The 23,673-nt window shown below is 46.0% G+C and overlaps 1 protein-coding gene across 2 annotated transcripts in view; it reads left to right on the forward strand.

The window, feature by feature from the left end:
• fras1 (Fraser extracellular matrix complex subunit 1) overlaps positions 1-23,673 on the forward strand; it is a 60,164-nt gene that overhangs the window by 21,911 nt on the left and 14,580 nt on the right. For both annotated transcript variants that reach the window (XM_048997929.1, XM_048997937.1), the window contains 41 exons: positions 165-312; positions 1,213-1,356; positions 1,447-1,581; positions 2,832-2,975; positions 3,328-3,468; positions 3,610-3,750; positions 4,313-4,480; positions 4,889-5,029; positions 5,665-5,808; positions 6,115-6,267; positions 6,840-6,986; positions 7,097-7,243; positions 7,357-7,497; positions 7,832-7,972; positions 8,470-8,610; positions 8,881-9,151; positions 10,150-10,234; positions 10,460-10,780; positions 12,172-12,331; positions 13,003-13,181; positions 14,973-15,083; positions 15,184-15,298; positions 15,577-15,714; positions 15,830-15,862; positions 16,171-16,302; positions 16,412-16,540; positions 16,638-16,885; positions 16,976-17,127; positions 17,231-17,393; positions 17,618-17,750; positions 17,911-18,101; positions 18,525-18,681; positions 18,977-19,240; positions 19,355-19,543; positions 19,638-19,757; positions 19,855-20,034; positions 21,211-21,335; positions 21,546-21,686; positions 21,780-22,007; positions 22,884-22,997; positions 23,115-23,265. In XM_048997929.1, the coding sequence (XP_048853886.1) occupies positions 165-312; positions 1,213-1,356; positions 1,447-1,581; positions 2,832-2,975; positions 3,328-3,468; positions 3,610-3,750; positions 4,313-4,480; positions 4,889-5,029; positions 5,665-5,808; positions 6,115-6,267; positions 6,840-6,986; positions 7,097-7,243; positions 7,357-7,497; positions 7,832-7,972; positions 8,470-8,610; positions 8,881-9,151; positions 10,150-10,234; positions 10,460-10,780; positions 12,172-12,331; positions 13,003-13,181; positions 14,973-15,083; positions 15,184-15,298; positions 15,577-15,714; positions 15,830-15,862; positions 16,171-16,302; positions 16,412-16,540; positions 16,638-16,885; positions 16,976-17,127; positions 17,231-17,393; positions 17,618-17,750; positions 17,911-18,101; positions 18,525-18,681; positions 18,977-19,240; positions 19,355-19,543; positions 19,638-19,757; positions 19,855-20,034; positions 21,211-21,335; positions 21,546-21,686; positions 21,780-22,007; positions 22,884-22,997; positions 23,115-23,265 (6,406 nt within the window). The remainder of the gene's footprint in view (positions 1-164; positions 313-1,212; positions 1,357-1,446; positions 1,582-2,831; positions 2,976-3,327; positions 3,469-3,609; positions 3,751-4,312; positions 4,481-4,888; positions 5,030-5,664; positions 5,809-6,114; positions 6,268-6,839; positions 6,987-7,096; positions 7,244-7,356; positions 7,498-7,831; positions 7,973-8,469; positions 8,611-8,880; positions 9,152-10,149; positions 10,235-10,459; positions 10,781-12,171; positions 12,332-13,002; positions 13,182-14,972; positions 15,084-15,183; positions 15,299-15,576; positions 15,715-15,829; positions 15,863-16,170; positions 16,303-16,411; positions 16,541-16,637; positions 16,886-16,975; positions 17,128-17,230; positions 17,394-17,617; positions 17,751-17,910; positions 18,102-18,524; positions 18,682-18,976; positions 19,241-19,354; positions 19,544-19,637; positions 19,758-19,854; positions 20,035-21,210; positions 21,336-21,545; positions 21,687-21,779; positions 22,008-22,883; positions 22,998-23,114; positions 23,266-23,673) is intronic.

Consider the following 23,673-nt stretch of genomic DNA (forward strand, 5'->3'; position numbering starts at 1 on the left):
GCATATTAATGCCATGGACCTTTAAGAAGTGACTCATTTGACAGCTGACTTAAATATTAACAGTTGGCCGAACGACCGAATATTCATGGGTAATTAAGCACATTGTGTGGCTGCCCACACTCCTATTGTGCCATCTGTAGTTGATGGTCTCTCTGTTGTGTCAGAACCTGGAGCGCTGGAACGACGGACCTTGCAGGCAGTGTGAGTGCCGGGATTCCCATGCGGCCTGTTACCAGCGCTCCTGCCCAACCTGCAGACCTGGCAGCCTTGCTGTGGCCAGACCGGGGGGGTGCTGTCCTGAATGCCACACAGGTGAGGTGGGCTGCTGTCTCAGGGACAGGCGCCTGCGAGTCGCCGTGCCGAACACAACGCTCATTATGAGTTCAATTGTGTTCAAATGTGCCGCAGGTAATGCGGTGAGAACCTGACACCACCGCTCTCGAAAGTGCTTCAGACAGTCATTAAATACATCAGTGATACTCAATCCCAGACAACCTGTGAACAATTTGTCCTTCCTGTCCCAGCTTTGATTTTGCTCTCGTGAGTACAGGTACTGTTGTTAAGCCCATAAGTTCTCCATTTTGGGTGAGAATGGTAGGAAGGACTAAGCAGGTGACTCTTTCTTCTCGATGAATTTGAACCCTGGATTTGGGTTTCCGTCTGAGGGCGTAACACTGCCACATAACCTCCCCCTATGCATGAAGCCAGTCTCTGCTTGATTACTACACATCATCTCGAGATCTCGTTTGGGGTTGGAAGACGATGCAGAATGATGGAGATACTGGGACCTTTGAAACTTAATAGTCTTGATGCAGTGTTCGAGATAGAATGTTCTCCATGCCTCAGCATGAAGAACACTCCAGGGGGTTAAGGCCCGTCTTTTGGTTTATCAGTCAACTTCATTCATTATTTTTGCATTCAGTTATAAGTAGGGTACGGCATAAAATACCCTTCTGTTGATTTTCTGAATCTGTCTAAAACAGTAAGTTTTACTGAGGTAAGTTGAATGTTAACGTCAATAAAAACATCATCCAGAAGTGAAGACCAAAATGTTGGTTCTGGAATTTTCTATAATATTAGGTACGGATTTAATTATGCATAGTTTATTTATCATAGCATGCAATTGCACAGTATTATGAGGAAGGTAATGTTGTGGAACTGTTAAATAGTGTTGCTTTAATTATCTGGATGTTTCTTTGTTCTACATCTCAGCTCAGTGTTATGCTGAGTGTCTCACATGCTCCCAGAACCCGGATCACTGTGACAGCTGTAAGGATCCCCAGGCCGTTCTGCATGAGGGCCGCTGTCTACGGGTCTGTCCTTTGGGCTTCTACCAGAATGGCAGAGTTTGTGCAGGTAGAATGTGCCTCCCCACCTTGGTCCCAATGGGGTTTTTGTTTCCATACTGGGGCTGTGTGATGATGACCATCGCCCTACTGTCCCCAGACTGCCCCCGCTCCTGCGCTACCTGCGAGAACGCCTTCGAGTGCACATCCTGCAGCGGTATCCTGCTGATGAGTAGAAGGCAGTGTGTGTCCGTCTGTGAGAGAGGCTTCTACCAGGATCACGGCCAGTGCTCACGTGAGTAGATCATTCCTACAGCCATCACGCTAAACCAGATGGAGAGCTACTGATGACTGTAGGTGTGAGGATGCTGTCATTGATTTGAGCTGTTACCCAGTCGGAGCATCCCTCATTGCCATGACGATGTCTGTGGGTGTGAGGGTGCTGTCATTGATCTGAGCTGTTGCCCAGTCAGAGCATCTCTCATCGCCATGACGATGTCTATAGGTGTGAGCGTGCTGTCATCGATTTGAGCTGTTACCCAGTCGGAGCATCTCTCATCGCCATGACGATGTCTATAGGTGTGAGCGTGCTGTCATCGATTTGAGCTGCTAGCCAGTCAGATTGTCACCCTAGTTATCTCTGTGACAATGTCTGTAGGTGTGAGGGTGCTGTTATTTATTGAAGCTGAGCTGTTGGCCTGTAAGAACATCACTCCCCTTATCTCCATGATGATTTTTGTAGGTTTGAGGGTGCTGACATTGATTTGAATTGATCTTTTGGCCGGAACATCACCGTCCTTATCTCCAACGCGGTGTTTGTAGATGTGACATGTTGAAATCCATTATGATTTGGTTTTGCTGAAAGATGCCTCACTGAATGTTATCGACAGTCACATTGTTCCATAATTAATTCGATTATGCATTTTATGACATGTCGATCGGATTATTTTCAAACAATGTCATAGTACCAGTTTAAATTAAATCTCTTTAACATATCAAAGCTGAAATATGGGTGAAACAATAACAAATATATATTATTGTCTTAAAATTGTGACTAAAGTAACTGCCGAAGTTATTCTTTGGATGCCAAATCCGAAGTGACTTCACAGCAAAGCTCATATGCTGTGTGTTTCGGTGCTTCCTCTGTGTCATAGCTCTCTAATAAGGGTTCGTGTTAAAGCCCGAGGTGCTTTTTCTCCATGGCAAAGGCCCCACTGTAAGCCCCAGTAAGACCTCACACGCTTGTGTGATGGCTGCCTACTTCTCTGCATACTGCCTCCTGCAGTTATTTAATAAATTTCTTTTGTGCCCGCTAGGCCATGAAAGAAGGCCTTTTGTACTGTGTCACGTCGATTTTTCTCACTGCAGTACCCTTTATAAACTTTCTGCTTTGGGGAACAAAAATGTAAAAGAGGCCAGTGTTGGAGGTGACCTTGAGAACTTGGCACCAACTCTTCATTTGTGGTCTGTATTGTGCTCCTCCTGTGCTGTGACCTTCTGGTCCCACGGTGGAACATTGAATAGTTTTCCATCGATTTCCTGCAGGTTGCCATGACTCCTGTTCTAGTTGTCATGGTCCCGCCCCGCAGGACTGCTTGTCATGTTCTGATCCGTCTCACCTCCTCAAAGATGGGTTGTGTGTAGGAGCTTGCGGTCCAGGTTTCTACACCAAACAAGGCACCTGTTACGGTAAGGAGAGTCTCTTACATTTCCTATGCTGCACCTACAGTAGAGATCCTGGCCTTGCATGTGAAATCGACACGCGGGGAAATCAGTGCTAATGACAGTTTACTCGCACCTCCTAATAAAAATACCTTCATCAAAGCTGAAGTCGTCGTCTTGTTTGAACATGTTGGTCTTTAGAATGCCTGGCAGTCACATTCCATATCTCTTTTCATTATTATTAGCTCAGTGTTTCACTTGGCTTAATCTAACTATCCACCTAGGAACTAAACAGTCAGCTAATCGGCGGGATTACAGTCTGTTATAATCCAGTACTGTGGAGATTCCATCAACCATTTCTCTGTTTTTACTCCAACAGCCTGTGACTCATCTTGCTTGACTTGTTACCCTGACAACCCCAGTTGTGCAAGCTGTTCTCCAGCCTCAGCTTTGCATCATGGGAAATGTGTTCCCCATTGCCCAGGGCAGCATTACCGAGATGGAACGGGCATGTGCAGGGGTGAGTGTCTCCCTCAGATTCCAGCCTGTGAGGTCATGACGGTTTGTTTGGATCAATAAAAATCGAAAATGGAGTACAAGACTGAGAAAACATGCTGCTTCTGTGCTCTGGATCCCATCTCTGTGTTTTCATTTCCTTCAGTGTGTCACAGCTCCTGTGCTGCCTGCACTGGTCCGTCTGTAGCCCACTGCAGCCGCTGTCATCTCCCCCTGAGTTTACACCTGGGACAGTGTGTTGACACTTGTGGAGAGGGCTTGTACGCCCAGGACGGGCACTGCCAGAGTAAGGACCTGCTCACTGCTCTGGTGCTGTCTGTTTGGGCTGTCAGATGGGGCGGCTTAATGACCACTTCAGCACTCAAACTACTGCTAATATCTGTAAAATGCTGTTGAAGTTGTTTGATTTTTCTGTGTATCTGTTGCTTCCTCTATTATTCTAATTTCTTCAGCTTTCTGAAGAAAGTGCTCTACACCAAGCTGCTTTTTGCCGTGTGTGGACATAGAATGTGTGTGTGTGTGTGTGTGTGTGTGTGTGTGTGTGTGTGTATGTGTGTGTGTGTGTGGGTCAGATATACATTACGTTGTGGGGACCAAATGTCCCCATTAATTAAAAACCTGTTTTTTTGACTTCATGAGGACATATTTTGGTCCCCACATGGTATAAAATTTAATTTTATACAAAACAAATCAGAAATGCAAAAAGACTTGTATTTTGTTTGGATGTTTATGGTTAAGGTTAGGGCTGGGTAGGTTGTCGTAGTAGGGATTAGGGGTTTCCCCATAGAAATGAGGGGAAGGTCTCTATAGAGATACGGATACAAAGGTGTGTGTGTGTGTGTTCCCAGGCTGCCACGCCTCCTGCCGTTCCTGCATGGGTCCCGCGCGCTCGGATTGCACGAGGTGCGTCAAACCAGAGGAGGTGCTCCAGCTTGAACTTGGACAAGCTGTCCGTGGCATTTGTGCCACCAGCTGTACGGACCGTTTCTATCTGGACACGGATCAGACTTGTAAAGGTAAGTCGGTACAAGCGGCTGGAGACCATCATACTGTTAAAATACGTACTACTATTTAAATACTTTAACTCTCGGTTTTAAATAGAAAGGTTAATCTGTTATGAACAGTAGGGCAGAGGATTTGAAGCTGTTTCTTACACATTTATGTGAAGCAATGGGGCTTCTCTCACTAACCTTGGTATTAAAATAAGCACCGTGCCTGAAAAAGGAAGGAGCAGCTTCAGCATGGAGAATGCGTCCTGTTGTGAGGGATGCGACAGTTAGATGCATGTCTAACGTTAACAGTGGTGATCCGTGAACAGAGAGAGCTGGCAGTCGGGCCGGAAGTCGGGCCGGAAGTGCTGTGCCCCGTTACGCGAAGGGGGCGTATGGACGTCGGTGGTTTGCCTGACTTTACTGTCCTGTCAGGGTGCCATCCCACCTGCTGGAAATGTACACATGGGAGTGAGCTGAACTGCACGGCCTGCAGCCCGACACTTCACCTGCACCAGGGACAGTGTCTGCAGAGGTGTCCTCAAGGTTTCTACAGCCAGGACAGGGCCTGTCATGGTGAGTGTGTGTGTGTGTGTGTGTGTGTATGTGTGTGTGTGTAAGCAGGTATAACTATGCTGATGGGGACACATGTCCCCATAACGTGATAAATATCTGTTTTTTTTCTCCCTTATGGGGACCAGTTTCCTGGGAAAACTGCTTTGGAAAAACAAAAAATACAAAAACTCTTGTATTTTGCTTGGTTACTTATGGTTATGGTTAGGGCTGGGTGGGGGTTAAGGTTGTCATAGTTAGCGTTAGCATTTTTCCCATAGATGTGAATGAGCGGGCCCCATAAGGATAGGTATACCCTACATGTGTGTTTCTGTGAGCGTGTGTTTTGTGTGTGTGTATGTGTGTCTCCCACCCCCACGTCAGACATTCTTGGGCTTTATCCAAGATCCTGACCTGACCTTAAAGGGAATGCCGAAGGATCAGTCTGCGCAGTGTCGTATTAAATGGTTTACAGTATGTCACCGTATTTAATGTTGAATTTTTCCATGCCAAAGTTAGTATCTTTATTGATCATATTTTCAGTTACAATGTTGTGGAATTGAGACGTGCAAAGAGTCATATACATTGCCCTCAGAGTTGTATAGCGCTTATTTATTTCAGAGTTGAGAATGTGTTTTATTTATTCCCCCACCCCCCAGCTTGTCACCCATCCTGCAGGAGGTGCTCTGGCCCCTCTGATGCAGACTGCACAGCCTGCCTGCCCCACGCTGAGCTCCAGGGGGCGACCTGCGTGACCAGCTGCCCCCAGGGGCAGTACCTTACTACTCTGGGGCAGTGTACTGGTATGTGATGGTGTCAGCTGGTGGACATGGAGTTTGGGGATGGTGTAATGACCATCTCAGTCGGGCCGAGGAATTTTTGATCCTGGGAAATGTCCTGCAGGATCTTTGATAAATTATCCAGGTGAAAGGTCACTGGGGCCTCTGAATGACGAGGCTGCGCTCAGCACAGCTGCCTAATCGGGGTTTAATTATGACGGCTCTGCGAATGCAGTTACATTCCTGAAGGCGTTTTCCCCAGTGAGCCTTCTGACATCTATCTGATCTATAGATGCCCAGTTCATCTCCTACCTTTCACCCCCCCTTCAGGCTGCCATGAAAGCTGCCAGCGCTGTGTAGCGGACCCTCACAAGGACGGCAGTATCTGTCTGTGGTGCCAGGACCCCCGTACCCTGCTCCTGGGGGGCCATTGTGTTTCCCACTGCCCCCCTGGTCACTACAGCAGCCTTGGAGCCTGTAGAAGTGAGTCTCGATATATTTCCGGATGCTTTTGCTCTCTGTACTTCCTCTTCCGAGCTCCATTTTCGGCCCACTTTACTGGCACCCTGCAGCCATCTCTCCTCTCGGCCTCTTTCCGTTTTTCTCCCAGTCCTCCTTCCTCTCTGCAGCTATTTCAGTGCCTGATATCCTTTCCATCTCGTGTATTCTTGCTTTCATAGTGTAAAAATGTGCGTGGTTTGTATAAATCGACTATATATACTCCTTACTGTACTGTACTATTTTGAGAGGGCAGAGGCCTTATGGTGCTCATTACAGTTACACATGGTTTAATGGTCATTTACAAAGTAGCATGTCCATTTTGTTCTACTGCACTTTAAAATGATCAATCGCATGAGCAGGATACTCTTTCATAAATGTAGGGATGTTTAAGTTGGCATGTAGTGGAATGCAGGGGATTTACAGTGGGGAATGAATGACCATTTATGGACCTCAGTCTAAGCTGAGCTTCAAGTTGAATCGACCCTGTAATTCTGGGGCTGCAGTATTTTCCTGGTGTCTTAAGCTGACACTGACGTGGGGTCTGCTCTCCCAAGGATGCCAGATCTCCTGTCAGAGCTGCAGCGGCGATGGTCCTTCCTCCTGCACCTCCTGCCCCCCTCCCATGGTCCTGTCGCCCTCTGGTCTGTGTGCCCAACTGTGTCCGTTAGGGCATTATGTCGACGTAGACCGAGTATGTCACGGTAGGTCACCGTCAGTCCATGTGACTCAATGCAATGCTTTGATGTCATGGTCTTCCTTATTGTGACACTGTCCAACTCTGAAGAGTGTACATTTTTTCGGTCATTCAAAGCTTGCGACAGCCACTGCCTAACGTGTGAAACGGCGGGAATGTGCACGTCGTGTAGGGACCCTGCCAAAGTCCTGCTCTTTGGGGAGTGTCAGTATGAAAGCTGTGCTCACCAGTACTACCTCGATTTCACCACACGTGCATGCAGAGGTATGTGGAAACTGTATCAGAGTGTAGGAGACGCTCGGAAGCTTAGTGGGGGTCTGTAGGAGTACCTTTACTCATTAGTGTGCATTTGTAACCATGCGATCCTTGTACCCCAGAATGCGACTGGAGCTGCAACGTCTGCAAGGGCCCGCTGCATACTGACTGCCTGCAGTGCATGGAGGGGAACGTGTTGCAGGATGGAGTCTGCACTCAGGGCTGCGCCGCAGGCTTCTACCAGGATGGAGAGACTTGTCTGAGTCAGTATCTGGGTCTCCTCACTGTGTTGCCGTCTTTGCGAAAGCAGATCCGTCCAGTGTGTCGCAGTGATCGTGCAGTGCTGAAATATCCCACAAAGTTTTAAAGTCTGATTTTTACATCTTTGTTAAAAATTCAAAGTCCTGGCCACAGAGCCTCCCTTATCCCTCTGCCATATGGCCGGTATGTCTGTCTGCATGCTTATTTTTTTTCACTTTAGGGTAAAGACCCTGAGCAGGTGGGGAATTTCCAGACGGGGCAGGGGATTAAAGGGTTACCTGTGTTCCCACTGCATGCCGGTCGGGCTGTACGCTGCTGATCATCTCTCTCTGCCAGGCTGTGATGAGCACTGCCAGGAATGCCAGGGGTCACAGCAGTGCCTGAGGTGCCGGGACCCCTTCGTGTTGCGGAGGGGCAGCTGCCTGCATGCCTGTGGGAGGGGTTATTTCCTGGATTCCGTCCAGCAGCAGTGTGCCGGTGGGTCTCAGCTCGCATATGAAGTGAGCTACTGCAGATAGCCGTCATGGGGATGTCAGTATGGCAGTGGCAGCGCAGCAGGAATCAGGGAATCATGTTTGGGTTCGACTGAGGATTTATGGTTGAAGTTGACTGAACGTCAGTGCCAAATTTAAGTGGTACATGCACTGGCACAATGGAATCATAAAAACACTAAATGCGCACGGTGTGTGTGGAAAGCAGTGGGAAGCAGTTGACAGTGTACTAGCAGACAGTTCAATATGAGTAATGCAGAGGCATTATGGATGGATGGATGGATGGTTTAATACTTCTAATACTAAGAAAACTAATATACCTACTACCAAGAAGTACTAAGAAGAACCAGTATACAAGTAGACTGTTCAATGCAGATGAATGATTGATGGATGGATGGATGGATAGGGCATGTGTCACTAATGGTGCATATTGGTTCACTAAAGACCACTCACTGGTGATCCGTGGAATTTTCTCCTTCCCAGAATGCCCAGAGAACTGTGTGGAATGTGAGGGGATTCGCCAGTGCAAAGTCTGTAAGGAGAACAGCTTCCTGAAGAAGGGACTTTGCACTGCAGACTGTGGGCCGGGCTTCTATGCGGCCACCAGGGGGCGACTGTGCCGAGGTGCCGCTTCCTTAATTGTCTGGTGTTACCACGCGCTACCGAGCGCCATTGCTCTCCAGCTGATATCTGCCACAGTTTGCATGTAGAATTTGCTCCTGATCACCATATACCTGTTTGCTCTCTTACTATTAGTGTGTTAGTGGCACTCAGCTTCCCATTTTCTTCGTCATACTTACCAGGACTGTAACAGGAAATTCAGTAAATGGTCATTATCTCATGATCAGATTGTAATTTTTCTGCAATCACAGTTTGGTTTGTGTGTCCCATCAGAGAACCATCACGCCCCTGTAATACACGCCAATGGCTCCTTGTTGGTGGAGGTCGGGGGCACAGCTGCACTGGACATGTCCTTCATGACAGCTCAGGACCCAGACGGCGATACGGACAGCATGATCTTCCATGTCCTCCAGCCGCCCACCAATGGGCATTTGTTCCATATTATGGATGGGAGGGAAACGAGGCTGAAGAAAGAGGACACATTCAGGTTTTCAGACTTCAAAGACCGAGCTGTTCGCTTTACTCATGCCAAGGGAAAATCAAAGTGAGTTCAGACTCCACAGATTTTTGTTTATAGAAACGATTTTCTGGTTTGTGGTGCTGAACTTTACAGCTGCTTTGTTGTGCTATATTTATACGAAATGAAGAACTGTGAATGTTACCCACTTTTACTTGGTAAATATCTGGATTTTTCAACATGTAGCCAGATGCTCTTTGCAAAGTAACATGAAACAGTTTTTGGATTGAATTTCTTCAAGTGACACAGTTGAATCTTTTGGCTGGGTGAATGATCCCCCCCCCCCCCCGAAATTTTTTTTTTCCATGCTGGGGAAAAAAAACTTCTGATCCTGTTTGTCTGCAGTCCGACTGGCTAAAAACAGCATTTCTGTGAATCAGAATGGCGGGCAAATTTGTGGAATAGAGAGTGACAGGCTGTAAGTTAGTGGAAAAAGTACCATTGATAAGCATGTCATTTCTCTACAACCTGGAACGGGGATCTTCCTCCACAAGTTTAACATACATTGTGTTTTAGTGCTTCTTTTCTATCACAGTATTTTATCTTGCATTCACTGTGCGTTCTGCAGATCTCCAAGGCCTTCCTTCTGCTTGGAGGGAGGCATTGATTACCTGCTGGACTAGCATTTAGTGCTACGATAAAGCTTTCCTAAGTACATGGAGGGTGCAGACTAAGGTTGCAAAATTCTGGGAATTTTCCTGTTAATCCCCATATATTCCTGTTAATTCCCATGGAAAGTTTCCAACTTGGAATATTTCCAGAATTCCCCAGTTTAACTTCCCATGGAATATAAAGCTTCTGGAAAGTTTCCAGAAATTTTCCACCCCTTAGCGATCCTAATCCCCTGCTGATTTCTCCAGCAGTAACAGAGAGATGATCAGATACGATGACCACCTTCAGACTCTCTTGCCAATTCTGGATGATCTGCCGTCACTATATGCATATTTCCGGATCAGTCCCTAAGCAGTTGCTGTTACACGTATCGTGTTGGTGCCGCACTGATGGTTGATCTTGTGGTCTTGCAGGAGTGGACACTTCACTTTGCTGGTCACTAATCAGCAGCTCTTCTCTGCACCAGAGACCATCAATATCCAGGCAGTTTCTTTCCAGGTACCTGCAGCCTCCGTTGTGCTTTTTTTGTCATCAAACAGTATTGCACAGTGATTTATTTAGGTCTCATTAGAAGCTGAAGTTCATCCAAAAAAAGCACACTGTTTCACAAACACTTAGATATATCAGAATGTTTTTACAAAGACTTACAATATTTCATGGACTGCAAATATTCTGGGTTTCAGTGCTTTAGAGTTGAACGTGGCTCTCTCCATTGGTGTACAGGCTCCATACGTCTTGACCACCGAACCTCTTCTGGTGAACAAGGGTGAAAAAGTGTTCCTTACAAGTTCAGTGCTGCAGATCCAGGATGACGACAATCCCGAAGATGTGCTTGTCGTAGTTCGGGACCCCCCCCAGCACGGGCACCTGCGCCATCTCCTCCATGACCGCCCACTGCAGCAGTTTAGGCTGGACGACCTGGTCCAGGAGCAGCTATACTATGTTCATGATGGCTCAGATGGACCTCAGGACACACTGTTGTTGCAGATCAGCGATGGTTACAGTTACCAGAACCTGATTGTCCACGTCAATGTGGCTAAAATGGTATGGAAGCAGTAGAATTGCTTTACACAAACAAACACGCACAGGGTGGACATAATAATGGAAGCGACTAACTATCTATTAATAGCAAAGACTTGATAAGGAGGGCAGGCCACCTCTTGCCTCATTCCTACTTGCATTGCTTTTCCACTGGCATACAGGAACAGAACTGTACCAGAGCTGTACTGCAAAGAGAGACAAGTTACAGCACAATTCCAGCTCGGCTCACTGCAGAAGGGTCGGCTCGGTAAAGGCGGTGCTGGGGTTGGAGAACAGCAGAGATGTGTAACTGAAGAGAAGCTTGTTGACTTTTCACACAATGTACATTGTGATTTACTATGTGCTAATTTCCATTAGCACACCTGCGAGAAATGCTGTATTATGTTAGCATGAAATGCTAATGGATTTAACATTGGCTTGCGCAAATTTGCATTACAAATCCATTCCGTTCAGCTGTTCTATAGTACTTTTTTAAGTACTGTAGGCGGTTGGAAATTTTCAGTTTCCTAGTTATCGGGAATGCATTAATACACTGCGATGTGTGATACTATTAATAATCAATAATACGTAGACTATGCCTTGGGATAATCCGTAAATACCGACGCAGATCGCCGGTATCTCTGTGCATTTACACCAGTGAGGTGGTGGTGAGGCGACCAGCTCGGTTTGATCACTCTTTCAGCCTTAGTAGTAAGCAGGACCATGTCAGCGTGCTTATGGCTCGGATACGGCTTGGGTAATTTGTGATGGAAAACCGTCAGTTCATGGTACGGCTCTGTTCTTGGTGCTAGTGGGAAAACGCCAGTGCACGTCCTGAACCGTGAGTGGTGTGGTGCTCAGCAATCCAAGAAGAGAAGCTTCTAGTTCTTTGAAGGACATAGAAACAGTAACACATCCCACTATAAATTCCAGCTTTGTTTATTTTCCACATTGTCTTTGAGACTGAGTCACAAAGGTGCCGATTTTCAGTTCTGTAGTCATTATTCATGTTGTACTTTTGTTTTGTTTTTGGTGTTTAGCTGCTATCCTGTTAAGTGTCCATCTAGTTTTCATTGTGAGTTTTAATCTGTGACCACTGTTCTTTGCCAAATGCAGTTTGTCTGTGTTTGGCACAAGTGACCATGATTTTTGAGACTGGACTATTGATGCGTCAAAAGAGTGACCAGTTTTGTTCACTGATGCACCATGCTCCCATATTAGAATGCAGGCTGACAGTTCTCTCTTATAGCTGATACATATTGCCAAATGGCCTTGAAACTGATATGCCTCATTTTTGTAGAAGCATTTTTAATTGTAATTTAGTAACTACAAAGTTAAATTGGTAAAATTTGCAAAACAATCTCACGGTAAATGGATGTGATTATTAAACAGTGTCAATGTCATTATTTTCGCAGAATATCACCTCTCCTCTCAAACCATCCAATCCGACACTCTGGGTTGGAGAAGGTGGGATGGCTCAGATTACCAGTGCCCACCTGGGAGTGAAAAACAAGACCTCCAGTGACCTCAAGACTCTGTACACTGTGGTCCCCTCCAAGGAAAGGCCCAGATATGGTATGGACTGACCTTACTGCAGCTACATAACCAGTGTGGGGTAGTTAGCTGTAGTTCCTCAAACTAACCAAATCCATTTATCTATTATTAGAAGCCACTGACTAGACTTTCATCACTCTGGAGATTCTTCTCCTTCCATTACAGTTTTCTTACTAGCCTTTTACTGCTCTGTCAGTTCTCACTTCCGGTGGTGAGCCTGTGTCACCATCCTGCAATCACACATATTCCTGTGCTGCAGTACTGATCCATCCATCCATCCCTCCATCCATTTTCCAAACTGCTTATCCTACTGGGTCACGGGGGGGTCCGGAGCCTATTCCGGAAGCAATGGGCACGAGGCAGGGAACAACCCAGGATGGGGGGCCAGCCCATCGCAGGGCACCATTCACTCACACATGCACACCTAGGGGCAATTTAGCAACTCCAATTAGCCTCAGCATGTTTTTGGACTGTGGGGGGAAACTGGAGTACCCGGAAAAAACCCCACAACGACATGGGGAGAACATGCAAACACCACACACATGTGACCCAGGTGGAGACTTGAACCTGTGTCCCAGAGGTGGGAGGCAACAGTGCTAACCACTACACCACCATGCCGCCCCCCAGTACTGACGCACTTATGAAAAACCACAGCCAGCATTCTTCAGTTGACGTCTGCACTGGTGTTGCAGGCAAGCTGGTGCTGCTGGTGCCGATGCCAGCGGACGGGCCGGCTGACGGCTGGCAGCAGCTGCCCGATGGGCGGGCCTCTCTCTCCACGACCTTCTTCAGCCAGCAGGACGTCGACGCGGGAACGGTTTGGTACCAGCGCTTCGACCGCGGGGCCCAGAGGGATGGCTTTGACTTATGGGTGAGCAGAGAAGCTGCGTGTCTTGGGGGTTCCCAAGGAGATCGAGGGGTCAGCATGCTGGAGATATGCTTTGCAGGCAACCTCACTCGCTTCTGAATATCAGAAGTGAATAAAGCACCCCCAGGAAGAATAAGAAACAATCCATCAAAATGTTATGAGTGGAATGGTGCCTCAGGTATTTGTAGAAGGTTTGAAATGCACAGGATTTTTGTCAGTACATTTTTTTGTAATTATGTCAGCATGAGTTGCAGTATGGAGCGTCACCTGCTGTCTGATACAGAGGAATGACATTCTCATCCTGCCCTCTGGGGCAACAGCGGCTCCCATGAAGGATTTTGGTGTGGAGAGACGCTACCAAAGCTCATGTGGTGCTCGGGCTGGGGTGGTATTTAGTGTATTGGTCAGGGGGACTGTGTAATTGGCTACTGAAGACAGTGCTTGTGGCCTCTGGATTGGTTTTTCTGCCCTGGGAAATGATGTCATCTTCTGTGAACTTTTCATCCCAGCATCTTAAATTGTTTGTCGACTCTTGACTGTGCCATGTTGCTGCTTGCATTTGTATAATTCAACAGATCACATATTTATTAACCCAATCTTCTAAAAACAAAGGGGGGTAACATTACCTCATTTCTACTTGGAAATGTAGTTAAAATCGGTAAACACTGTATGTGAAACTTAAGTTTAGGCTGCTGCAGATATTGAGGCCACTTAAAACAGCAGGGGGGGTAGAGATTTTGACAGGAAGTTCCAAGGAACTTCAGAATTAGGACACTGAGAATGAACATGCATTGAACACGAGAGCACTATTCAAATGCATTAGTTTCACAACATGAAAATGGTGACATCTATTGGCTGAAAGAAAAGTGGCTTTTATAACTGAGAGGATGATATTTTTTCTTTGCTGAAATTTTAATTAGACAGTGTTCAGATAGTATTTAATGGTATGGTGCCCATAACAAAATTTTGGTGATTTTATTAGTTCTCAATGATTTTACAAAAAAAAAACATGTACTAATAATTATTATTATATTTTATATGAAATAAAGTCATTTGGTTCTTTGCCAGTTAGGCATTTTTAAGGTGTGACCTGACTGGTATAATACAGTACAGGGCTGTTCAAATCACGGTTCTCAAGGTCTGAGCGCTTCTGATTTCCCAGCTTTCCTTTACCTGTGAGCCAGGTGTGAAACTTCTGACCAATCAGAATCAGTACTTATTAAAGTAACTACCTGGGAGAACAGAAAACAGGGCCTGGATTTAGAATGAAGGGCCAGATTGAAGAGTCCTGATACGGCATACTGATCATTTTCATGATAAATAAAGAACAGCTAGCGGTAGGTGTCCTCATCTGCGCCCATGGCTCTGTCTGAGGTTGCCACGCGGTTGGGGGTTTGAACTCTACCTCCTCAGCGTGTGGAATTTCCACATTTTCCCTGTGTGGATAGATGCTTGTCTAACTGCTTAGTAAATAACCAGAACAGTCATAGAAGGGGGACCAATCAGTCAGCGGTATCATCCCCCGCCTGGTAGAGTGGGGAGCATAACATGATCGACAGGCTTCCTGCCCCGTGGTCTTATAAGCTTGTAAAAGGAGACAGGCAGACCTGCCATGCATAACTCCCAGGCCAAAATTACTTCAACTGGGTCTTCATGAAAACCTGTCCTGGGTGTCCCCCGGGGCTCGGCCTTGGTCCTGATGACTTCCCCAGTGGTCCGACTGGCCAATGACAGATGATGCAATCTGGAGAAAGACTCCAGCTTCTGGGCTTGACGGCGGCACGTTCCCTGCAGGTGTCGGGCGAGGACGGCGTGCTCAGTGACAGCCGGAGCTTCGAGGTCGGTGTGGTTTCTGAGACGCCGGGCTTCCCTCGCCTGGCTACAGGGGCGACATTACACGTGACGGTAAGGTACAGACGCGGCGCTGACCGGCATCAGCCATGGTGTATGTCGTCTTGCTTTGCCTTTTACCTTTTCTGTGGCTGCTGCGTTTTCCCCAATGCAGGCCCTGGAGGATCGAACTACAGTCATAACAGCCTCTGCTCTCTCCTTCGTGGACATGGAGACACCGAGTGAAAATTTAGTCTACGATATCACTGTGCCCTTAATTCAAGAACAAGGTTAAATAAATCCCTCTATGTGAAGAATCCTTTCAGGATTGTGGCCTGGTGCCTGACCACAGGGACAGTGGCCACACTGCATTTAAATATGTCTGATATAAATAAGCTTGCGATATAAATACATTTCATTTTAAACTCTTGCAACATACTTCCTGGTAATGCAAAAAAGGAAGCACTCAGTTTCTCATTAGACCATAATGGAAAGTACAGCTATAAATAAATGTTAATTATCATTTTATGGTAGTTACAATTGTTTGAGCTTAGTGCTGTCCCCACAGGTATCATTGAGCATAAAGACAGGCCTTATAAACCTGTGTATGTTTTCACACAATTGGACATCGACGGTGGCAAAATCATCTACCGGCCTCCTTCCACCCCACCCCACCTGCAAGAACTCTACCCGTATTCCTTCGCAGGTCAGCAGCACATCTCCATCGTTCTGGATTATCAAAACTGAAATCGAAGTCATATCGTCTGTTTACATAGGTTTGTCGCTGATAAACAAACTCTTAACTGCTTTTCTGTCTGCAGGTCTTCCAGAATTTGTGACCTTCAATTTCACAGGTATTACCTATGTACGGCAAAGCATGCAGTCCATCATTTCGAATGTCATTGGTCATTATGACACTTTTTTTTTCACATAACTACTCCATTTTAGACTTCATTATCTTTTGCTGTAAGCATGTTTGGAATTTCTTGGTACTAGAAGTATTAAACCATCCATCCATCATCCATCCATCATCCAACTGCATACCTCACACAGTCACAGAGAGCCTGGAGCCTTTCCCTGCAATAGCATTTCCTGGTCTGTGCTTGAAGTATATCGAGTTGCATACATTTGACACACACATACGTTTGATTTGCTCTTTCAGTGTCAGACGGGGAACACACCACTCCACCGATACCATTTGCCATCCATCTGCTGGCCAACCACCAGCAGCCTCCTGTCTTTCAGATCCTGGACCCAGTGCTTGAGGTCAGCCTGGGAGGTAGAGCCACTGTAGGTAAGAGCTGAAGTAGTCTTGGTGTGTCCTTACGCTACAGAAGCCAGTCTTACAGGTCCGTCTCCGAGAGCCTTCAATAATTTGTATGTTCTATACTTGTGTTGTGTAGGTGTTCAGCAGCTAGATGTAACTGATGCTGACACTGCCCCTGATGACCTGGAATTTCTGCTGGAGGAAGCACCTCTGCATGGAACTCTTCTCAAAGTAGATGGTGGTGTTGGGAGTGAAATGGTGAATGGTAAACAGCCCGTGATCACATGTCCCGCCACCTGTCCCGCGTTGGTCAGCAGTCAATGGATGGCGTTCAGCATGTGACAATGGCGTTTGATTTTCAGGTGACGCGTTCTCCTTCAGTGACATCACGTGGAACGTTCTGCAGTACGAGCATGCCGGGCTCACGACAGAAAACGACGCGATTGTATTCACGGCGACGGACGGCTTCTCCGAAGCCACCGTCACAGTGAAGGTCCTGGTGATGGAGGTGAAGGGAGACGGGCCAAAGCGCAGCCCTGATGCCCTGCTCTCCATGGAAGTCCCAGAGAAGAGCAGCACTGTCATCACGCGAAGCCACCTGGCCTATGTGGTAAAGCTCATAGCCGGACTGCTGTTGGAGTGATGTGCCAGTTCTCATGAGCTTTTCGGGTTTCTTGTTAAAAATGTACTTACTGTGCAGGACAACAAATCTCCAGATGAGCAGATTCGATTCCAGATAGTTTCTACCCCCATGTACGGCATCCTGACCAGAACCGACTCTGCATCACATCACAAGGAACTGGCGGAGTATTCCATTTTTTCGATGGAGGACATCAATCACCACAGTATACGGTATAAATGCCTTTTAAGCATGATACCTATGCTTGTTCCTTGTTTTTTATGTGTATCGTTATCTGTATGGGAGGTACTACACATTCCTTATCTTAAATTTCAGATATGTTACCTCGTTTGAGACTGGGAATCAGCCCGTCACTGATATTTTCCACTTCATCGTCTACGACGGGGAAAACAATCGACTTGATGGCCAGATGTACACCATCACCATAACGCCAGTGCTGAAGCGCCCTCCTGTGGTTACAGTTCATGGTGATATCAAGGTAAGTTTGGGGCCCTGAAATGGACCTTCTTCTCCACTGAAATCTGATGTCACAGCAGTTAAACTGCACACTGTTTTGACTCCTCGTTTGTAATAATAATTTTTTAAGCTGATTTAAAAACATTTATTTATTCAATGTAGCTTGTGGTTCAGGGTTAACGGCTTAAAGTCAAGGGACAATGTTGTGAGAATTACAGTGGAAAATGCTCTGGATTTTATGTGCAGGTTGAAGAAGGAGGCAGAGCGCACCTGTCTGCTAATCACATCATCGTTAGCGATCCGGACACACCGAAAAAGGAGCTTGTGGTGTGGCTGATCAGTCCCCCAAAGTATGGCTTCATTGAGAATACGAACCAAGGTGAGCTGGCAGCTAAACTGTTAGCAAAACCAACACATTTCAAATGAGAGATTTTCATTTGTCAGTCACCAAACAGCCTCCGAAGAAGTTTCAAAACACCCGAGAAGCCGAGCACCAGTGAACCAGTGTTGAGCTAACCTTTGTGTTGTCCATCTTGAAGCTGGAGAAACTGGTGGAGCTCAAATCGTCAGCCCTGACGTTCCTTTCTCTGTGGAGGACCTTTTGTCAGACCACATTGTCTACGTTCAGAATATCCAGCAGACCACTGACCACCATCACGATGAGTTCAGCTTCTACATCACTGATGGATATACCCAGACAGAAGCTTTCAATATCAACATTAATATCCAGGTAGAGTTTTCTAATGTTTTTAACATTGTATTATTTTAAATAGAGGCATTTCTTGCCATATTTATAGTTTGGAGCTCTAGACCAGACAGTAAGCATCGTGAAGGACTTATAGCCGCAATATCAAAAATACAAATTTGTTTAAATTATGGTTACTGTCTGGCTGGGTTTAATTAATCATACTGTAACTTAATAGTGGTGGATTTTCATATTGCCTTGCAAGACTGTCAAAACAATATACTGAGTGACTAGTTTATTAAAAAACTCAGATGGTTGTTATATGGATAAAAAAAAAACATTTATATTTGAATGGGGTAACTTAATGAAAATAAAATTTAAAATTTGTTTGAATGTATATGTTTTAGTCAAAAATATTGTTCTGTTGACTTACAAATAGTATATATTATCAACAACCTGCCTTTATAGCAAATTAAAGGTGAAAAGACCCCCCTAATCTCTGTGAGTAACATCCATGTGGACGAGAGCTATGGCGTGGTCATCACAAACTCCTCCCTTATGTTTCTGGGCCTTGACCTCCCAGGGAATGAGGTCATCTTCACTGTCACCAAGAAACCCTCCTACGGTATGATCTGTCTAATGACACATGCTGAAAATGATGCTGCTTTTTAATGGACTTGATTGAACACCCACATGATTATAACAATAATTACATGTTTATGGCAGAACATTTAGATATATTATTTCACCATTGATGACAGGAATTGTGAACGTTCATGCATAAGACATTGAGCCAAAGTAGAAGCAGAAGAGCAGATTTTTCTTTGAATTTTATCATGGGTTCTGGGGGTGGGTGCTGTGTTTATTTAAAACATTAGTAACATGTTTCAGTGGTGCTGTCTGCCATCTTATGTCCACAGGAAAGCTACACAGGCGGCAATCCTTCTCTCAGCCATTAGAAAATGGCCGGGTCTTGTCCCAGGGCTCCACATTTACATACCAGGATGTCTTGGACAAGCTGCTGGGCTACAGCCCAGATAGCCTGACTAGGGGGACTGACGAGGTGCACTTCTCCGTCACGGATGGAGCGCACACTGAGACTTGTCAGCTGGGGTTCACCATAGACGTAGCGAAGAGAGAGGGACCACGTGTGGCCATCAACCGAGGTCTTCAGCTCACAGCAGGTCAGAAGAAACATCAAGCAAATTCTGTGAGATCATGGCATTAGCATGCTTGACGTATGGGAGACCAGGAGGTGTGACGGGAGTGAGTTCAGGAAAGTTTGGTGTCTTCCTCAGGATCCACGTCTCAAATCACAGACCAACATCTTAAAGGTGTAGACAAAGACTCCGATGACCTTAAACTGAGATACGTCATAACCAAAGACCCTGCAGTCGGAGAACTAAAATTAACCAAGAATGGAGTTTTGGTCCAGATCTCAGTTAAAGGACCTGTAACCAGCTTCACACAAGAAGAAATCAACAAAGGTTTGAGTTTTTATTTACACAATAGTTTGACTGAAATAGAGGACTTCAAATATACATGTGAATTCATGATACTGAGTGGCGTGATATTTCCCAGGATTTGTGCAATACCAGCATGAAAAGGGAGAGAAGGGGGACAGTTTCCTGTTCAAGTTTAACCTCATTGACCCAGAAGGAAACAAAGTTATAGATCAGTCCTTCTTCATCAGTGTTCTTGGTACGTTTACATCTTGGTTCTCTTATTTCTAATTGGTTAGAACTAAACCTTGGAGGTGTTTCTGTCTTATGTTCACTGTCTGTTCCTGGATTCTCAGAGGACAGACTGCCCCCTTCGGTGGTAGTGAACAAGGGTCTGGTGTTGGATGAGAACACGATGAAGAAGATCACCACCCTAGAGCTGTCGGCCACTGACCACGACAGCGAGCCAGGGGAGCTGGTGTACCGGGTAACGAAGCAGCCCCAGCTGGGTCACCTGGAGTACGTCGCATCACCGGGTAACCTGCCGGCAAGATGAGCGCCTTTAAAGACACGCACCACAGAAGCCTCTACAATGCATCACACAGGAGTCCCTATAATGCATCACACAGGAGTCCCTATAATGCATCACACAGGAGTCCCTACAATGCATCACACAGGAGTCCCTACAATGCATCACACAGGAGTCCCTATAATGCATCACACAGGAGCCCCTACAATGCATCACACAGGAGCCCCTACAATGCACCACACAGGAGTCCCTACAATGCATCACACAGGAGTCCCTACAATGCATCACACAGGAGTCCCTACAATGCATCACACAGGAGCCCCTACAATGCATCACACAGGAGTCCCTACAATGCATCACACAGGAGTCCCTATAATGCATCACACAGGAGTCCCTACAATGCATCACACAGGAGCCCCTACAATGCATCACACAGGAGTCCCTATAATGCATCACACAGGAGTCCCTACAATGCATCACACAGGAGTCCCTATAATGCATCACACAGGAGCCCCTACAATGCATCACACAGGAGCCCCTACAATGCATCACACAGGAGCCCCTACAATGCATCACACAGGAGCCCCTACAATGCACCACACAGGAGCCCCTACAATGCACCACACAGGAGTCCCTACAATGCATCACACAGGAGTCCCTACAATGCATCACACAGGAGTCCCTACAATGCATCACACAGGAGTCCCTACAATGCATCACACAGGAGTCCCTACAATGCATCACACAGGAGTCCCTACAATGCATCACACAAGAGTCCCTATAATGCATCACACAGGAGCCCCTATAATGCACCACACAGGAGCCCCTACAATGCACCACACAGGAGCCCCTACAATGCACCACACAGGAGCCCCTACAATGCACCACACAGGAGCCCCTACAATGCACCACACAGGAGCCCCTACAATGCATCACACCGGAGTCCCTACGAACTAGGATTTGATCATCAGCACAAAAGCATGAATAATGAATAATTAATTCATTAATATATATTCTGTATATATATTCTGTTCTTACTGCAAAAGTCAGAAACATTCATTTAGATATTTTTCTAGATTTTCCATGCCCTAAAATACCAGAAAATCAAAGCTGTCAATCAGATGTTAATCTGGGCTATCCAAACAGATTAAGCATTACGTATGAACATTGAACTCCATTCCAGGGACACAGATCAGAACATTCACGCAGGCCGACCTGGCCTCCCGCAAAATGCAATACATGCACACCAGCGAGGAAGAGAAGCACGCGGATGATTTCACCTTCACTGTGTCCGATGGTGTCAATGAGGTGAGTCTATAGCAGAAACTCGCCAGCCTGTTACATGGGTAACAAGCAAAAATAGCCAAGTCAATGGTTGAGCGCACAAAATTAACGGTGTGATACAGTTTATATTAATTTCTCAGTCCACTTAATTTGACAAATCGCTTCTGGCATCCTGGGTTTGGATGGCCGCTGCATGCTACTGTCCCCTCTTATGCGTCCCTGTGTGCCGTGCAGGTCTCTCAGACGTTTTACATCACCATCCGACCAGTGGACGATTCCTTACCCGTGCTTCAGATGCAAGCAATGAGGGTGCAGGAAGGTGTCAGGAAAACCATCACGGAGTTTGAGCTGAAGGCCACGGATGCCGACACGGAGGTGAGTGTCCGCATGACGGCCTGGTTTCCATCTCAAAGATCCATTTACCATTTTTTTTTAACCTGTGGATGCATCGTGTCCTTTTCCATGTAGGAGGAGTTCATCACCTTCACCGTCGCACAGGCTCCTCGGCACGGCACCATCGAGCGCACACACAACGGGCAGAACTATAGGCAAACCAGCACCTTCACTATGGATGACATCTACCAAAACCGCATTAGCTATAACCACGATGGGAGTAACTCTCTGAGAGACCGCTTCACTTTCACCATAACTGATGGATCCAACCTGTTCTTTCTAGTGGAGGAAGAAGGGAAGGAGGTGGGTGTACCTATCAGAGGGGATGTGAGCTTAAAAGGTGTGAAGATCACGTCAGAACTTCACAGGTTATAAGGGTGCTGGATCAAGAACATTTGATCCGCAAAGTCCAATTCATTTAACTAGTGTGGTCACACCATAACATGCCCAGGTATGGTACGCTTAACTGTGCCCAGGCCCGCTTGTAGAGATGGAACTGGGTTCACTTCAGTTGGACTTTGTTTGGGTTTGTTAACCCTGCCTGGGTACGAAACGCAGACATGACGTCAGAGATGCGACTGGCACACGCATGCACACATGTACATTACACATGAACCGAACTTGGAAGGAATATATCGGGTAGGCTGTACGGATCAGTTAGTGACAAATGTTGCGGCAAAGGGATCATTGGTCTATGGCAGAGGTGCAGCGTTTCCTGGGAATTTGGGTTGATGAGAGAATCCAGGAACCACTGAATGCGACACAGAAAAGCTCCCGAGATATTTGGTAAAATACAGAAAATACGGAAAACCGCTGCGCTGCAAACTCAACAAAATTGTAACAGGGACATGTGTCATCCACCCCAAAATGACTCAAAATAAGCCACAAAATAAGGACCTTAATCATAAATTCATCGTTCTGTGCGAATGTTAAGTGTAATGTGAGTGCAGATCAGCAGGGAACTGAGGAGGGGGGACAGTCAGGCTCGGGCCTGGTATGAGGCATCTGGGCCTCAAGTGTGAGTATGCCCAAAGACAAGGCTATGTTATATCTATAACAAGATTATTTATAGAATTAAATGGATGAGACTGGTTCATTATTAAGCCAATAGTGGAATTTAATGTGAAACGAAGAGATGTGGTTTGTGTTTGATGCTATTGGCCACTGATGTCTCCTTAGGTTGTGACAGTTGCTCCTCAGAAGTTTAGGATAGAGATCCTGCCGGTAGATGACGGCACACCGCGTATCGTCACAAACCTGGGCCTGCACTGGTTGGAGTACATGGACAATAAAGTAAGGTTGGATTTTTTTTCCCCAAGTGACATTTTTGTTGTGAAATTCACATTAATTCTGTATCTCAAAACCAGCTTAAAAATTCTTCTACTTCTAACTTTTGTTTCATGATTCCAGGCTACAAATTTAATTTCCAAGAAAGAACTTCTGACAATGGATCCCGACACTGAAGATGATCAGCTGGTGTATGAGGTTACAGTTGAACCCAAGCATGGCTTTCTGGAAACCAAACTTAACCCTGGCTCTCCTATCACCAGCTTCACACAAGGTGTTGCTATTTTTAGTGCTCATTTTATTAATGTTAGATTTATGATTAAAACATCTATTCTTGGTATTAAACTACGGCTCTCATTCATCAGCCGTGCTTACGAACACTTTTGTGCGTAAACCATGCTTACGCACATTTTTGCAGATAGAATGGTATTTTTCATTGTTTTCTGTGTAGGAATGTGCATATAAACATACAAATGTGCATATAGACACTCTCTGCCATGCGTAAATGTAAACCCCTAGTGGCAGAGAAGCATAACTAAAGCAGGCCAATTGGTACATAGGATTCACACAGACTCCCACTTAATTATCAGCCTTGATAGATTGACAAATTAAATGATCTAGTTTTGTTCACACAATGCAAACAAAAATGTGCAGGCAGGTTGTGCTCATGACAAGGAATCGT

This window comes from Brienomyrus brachyistius, chromosome 2, assembly GCF_023856365.1.
Source record: "Brienomyrus brachyistius isolate T26 chromosome 2, BBRACH_0.4, whole genome shotgun sequence".
NCBI lineage: Eukaryota > Metazoa > Chordata > Actinopteri > Osteoglossiformes > Mormyridae > Brienomyrus > Brienomyrus brachyistius.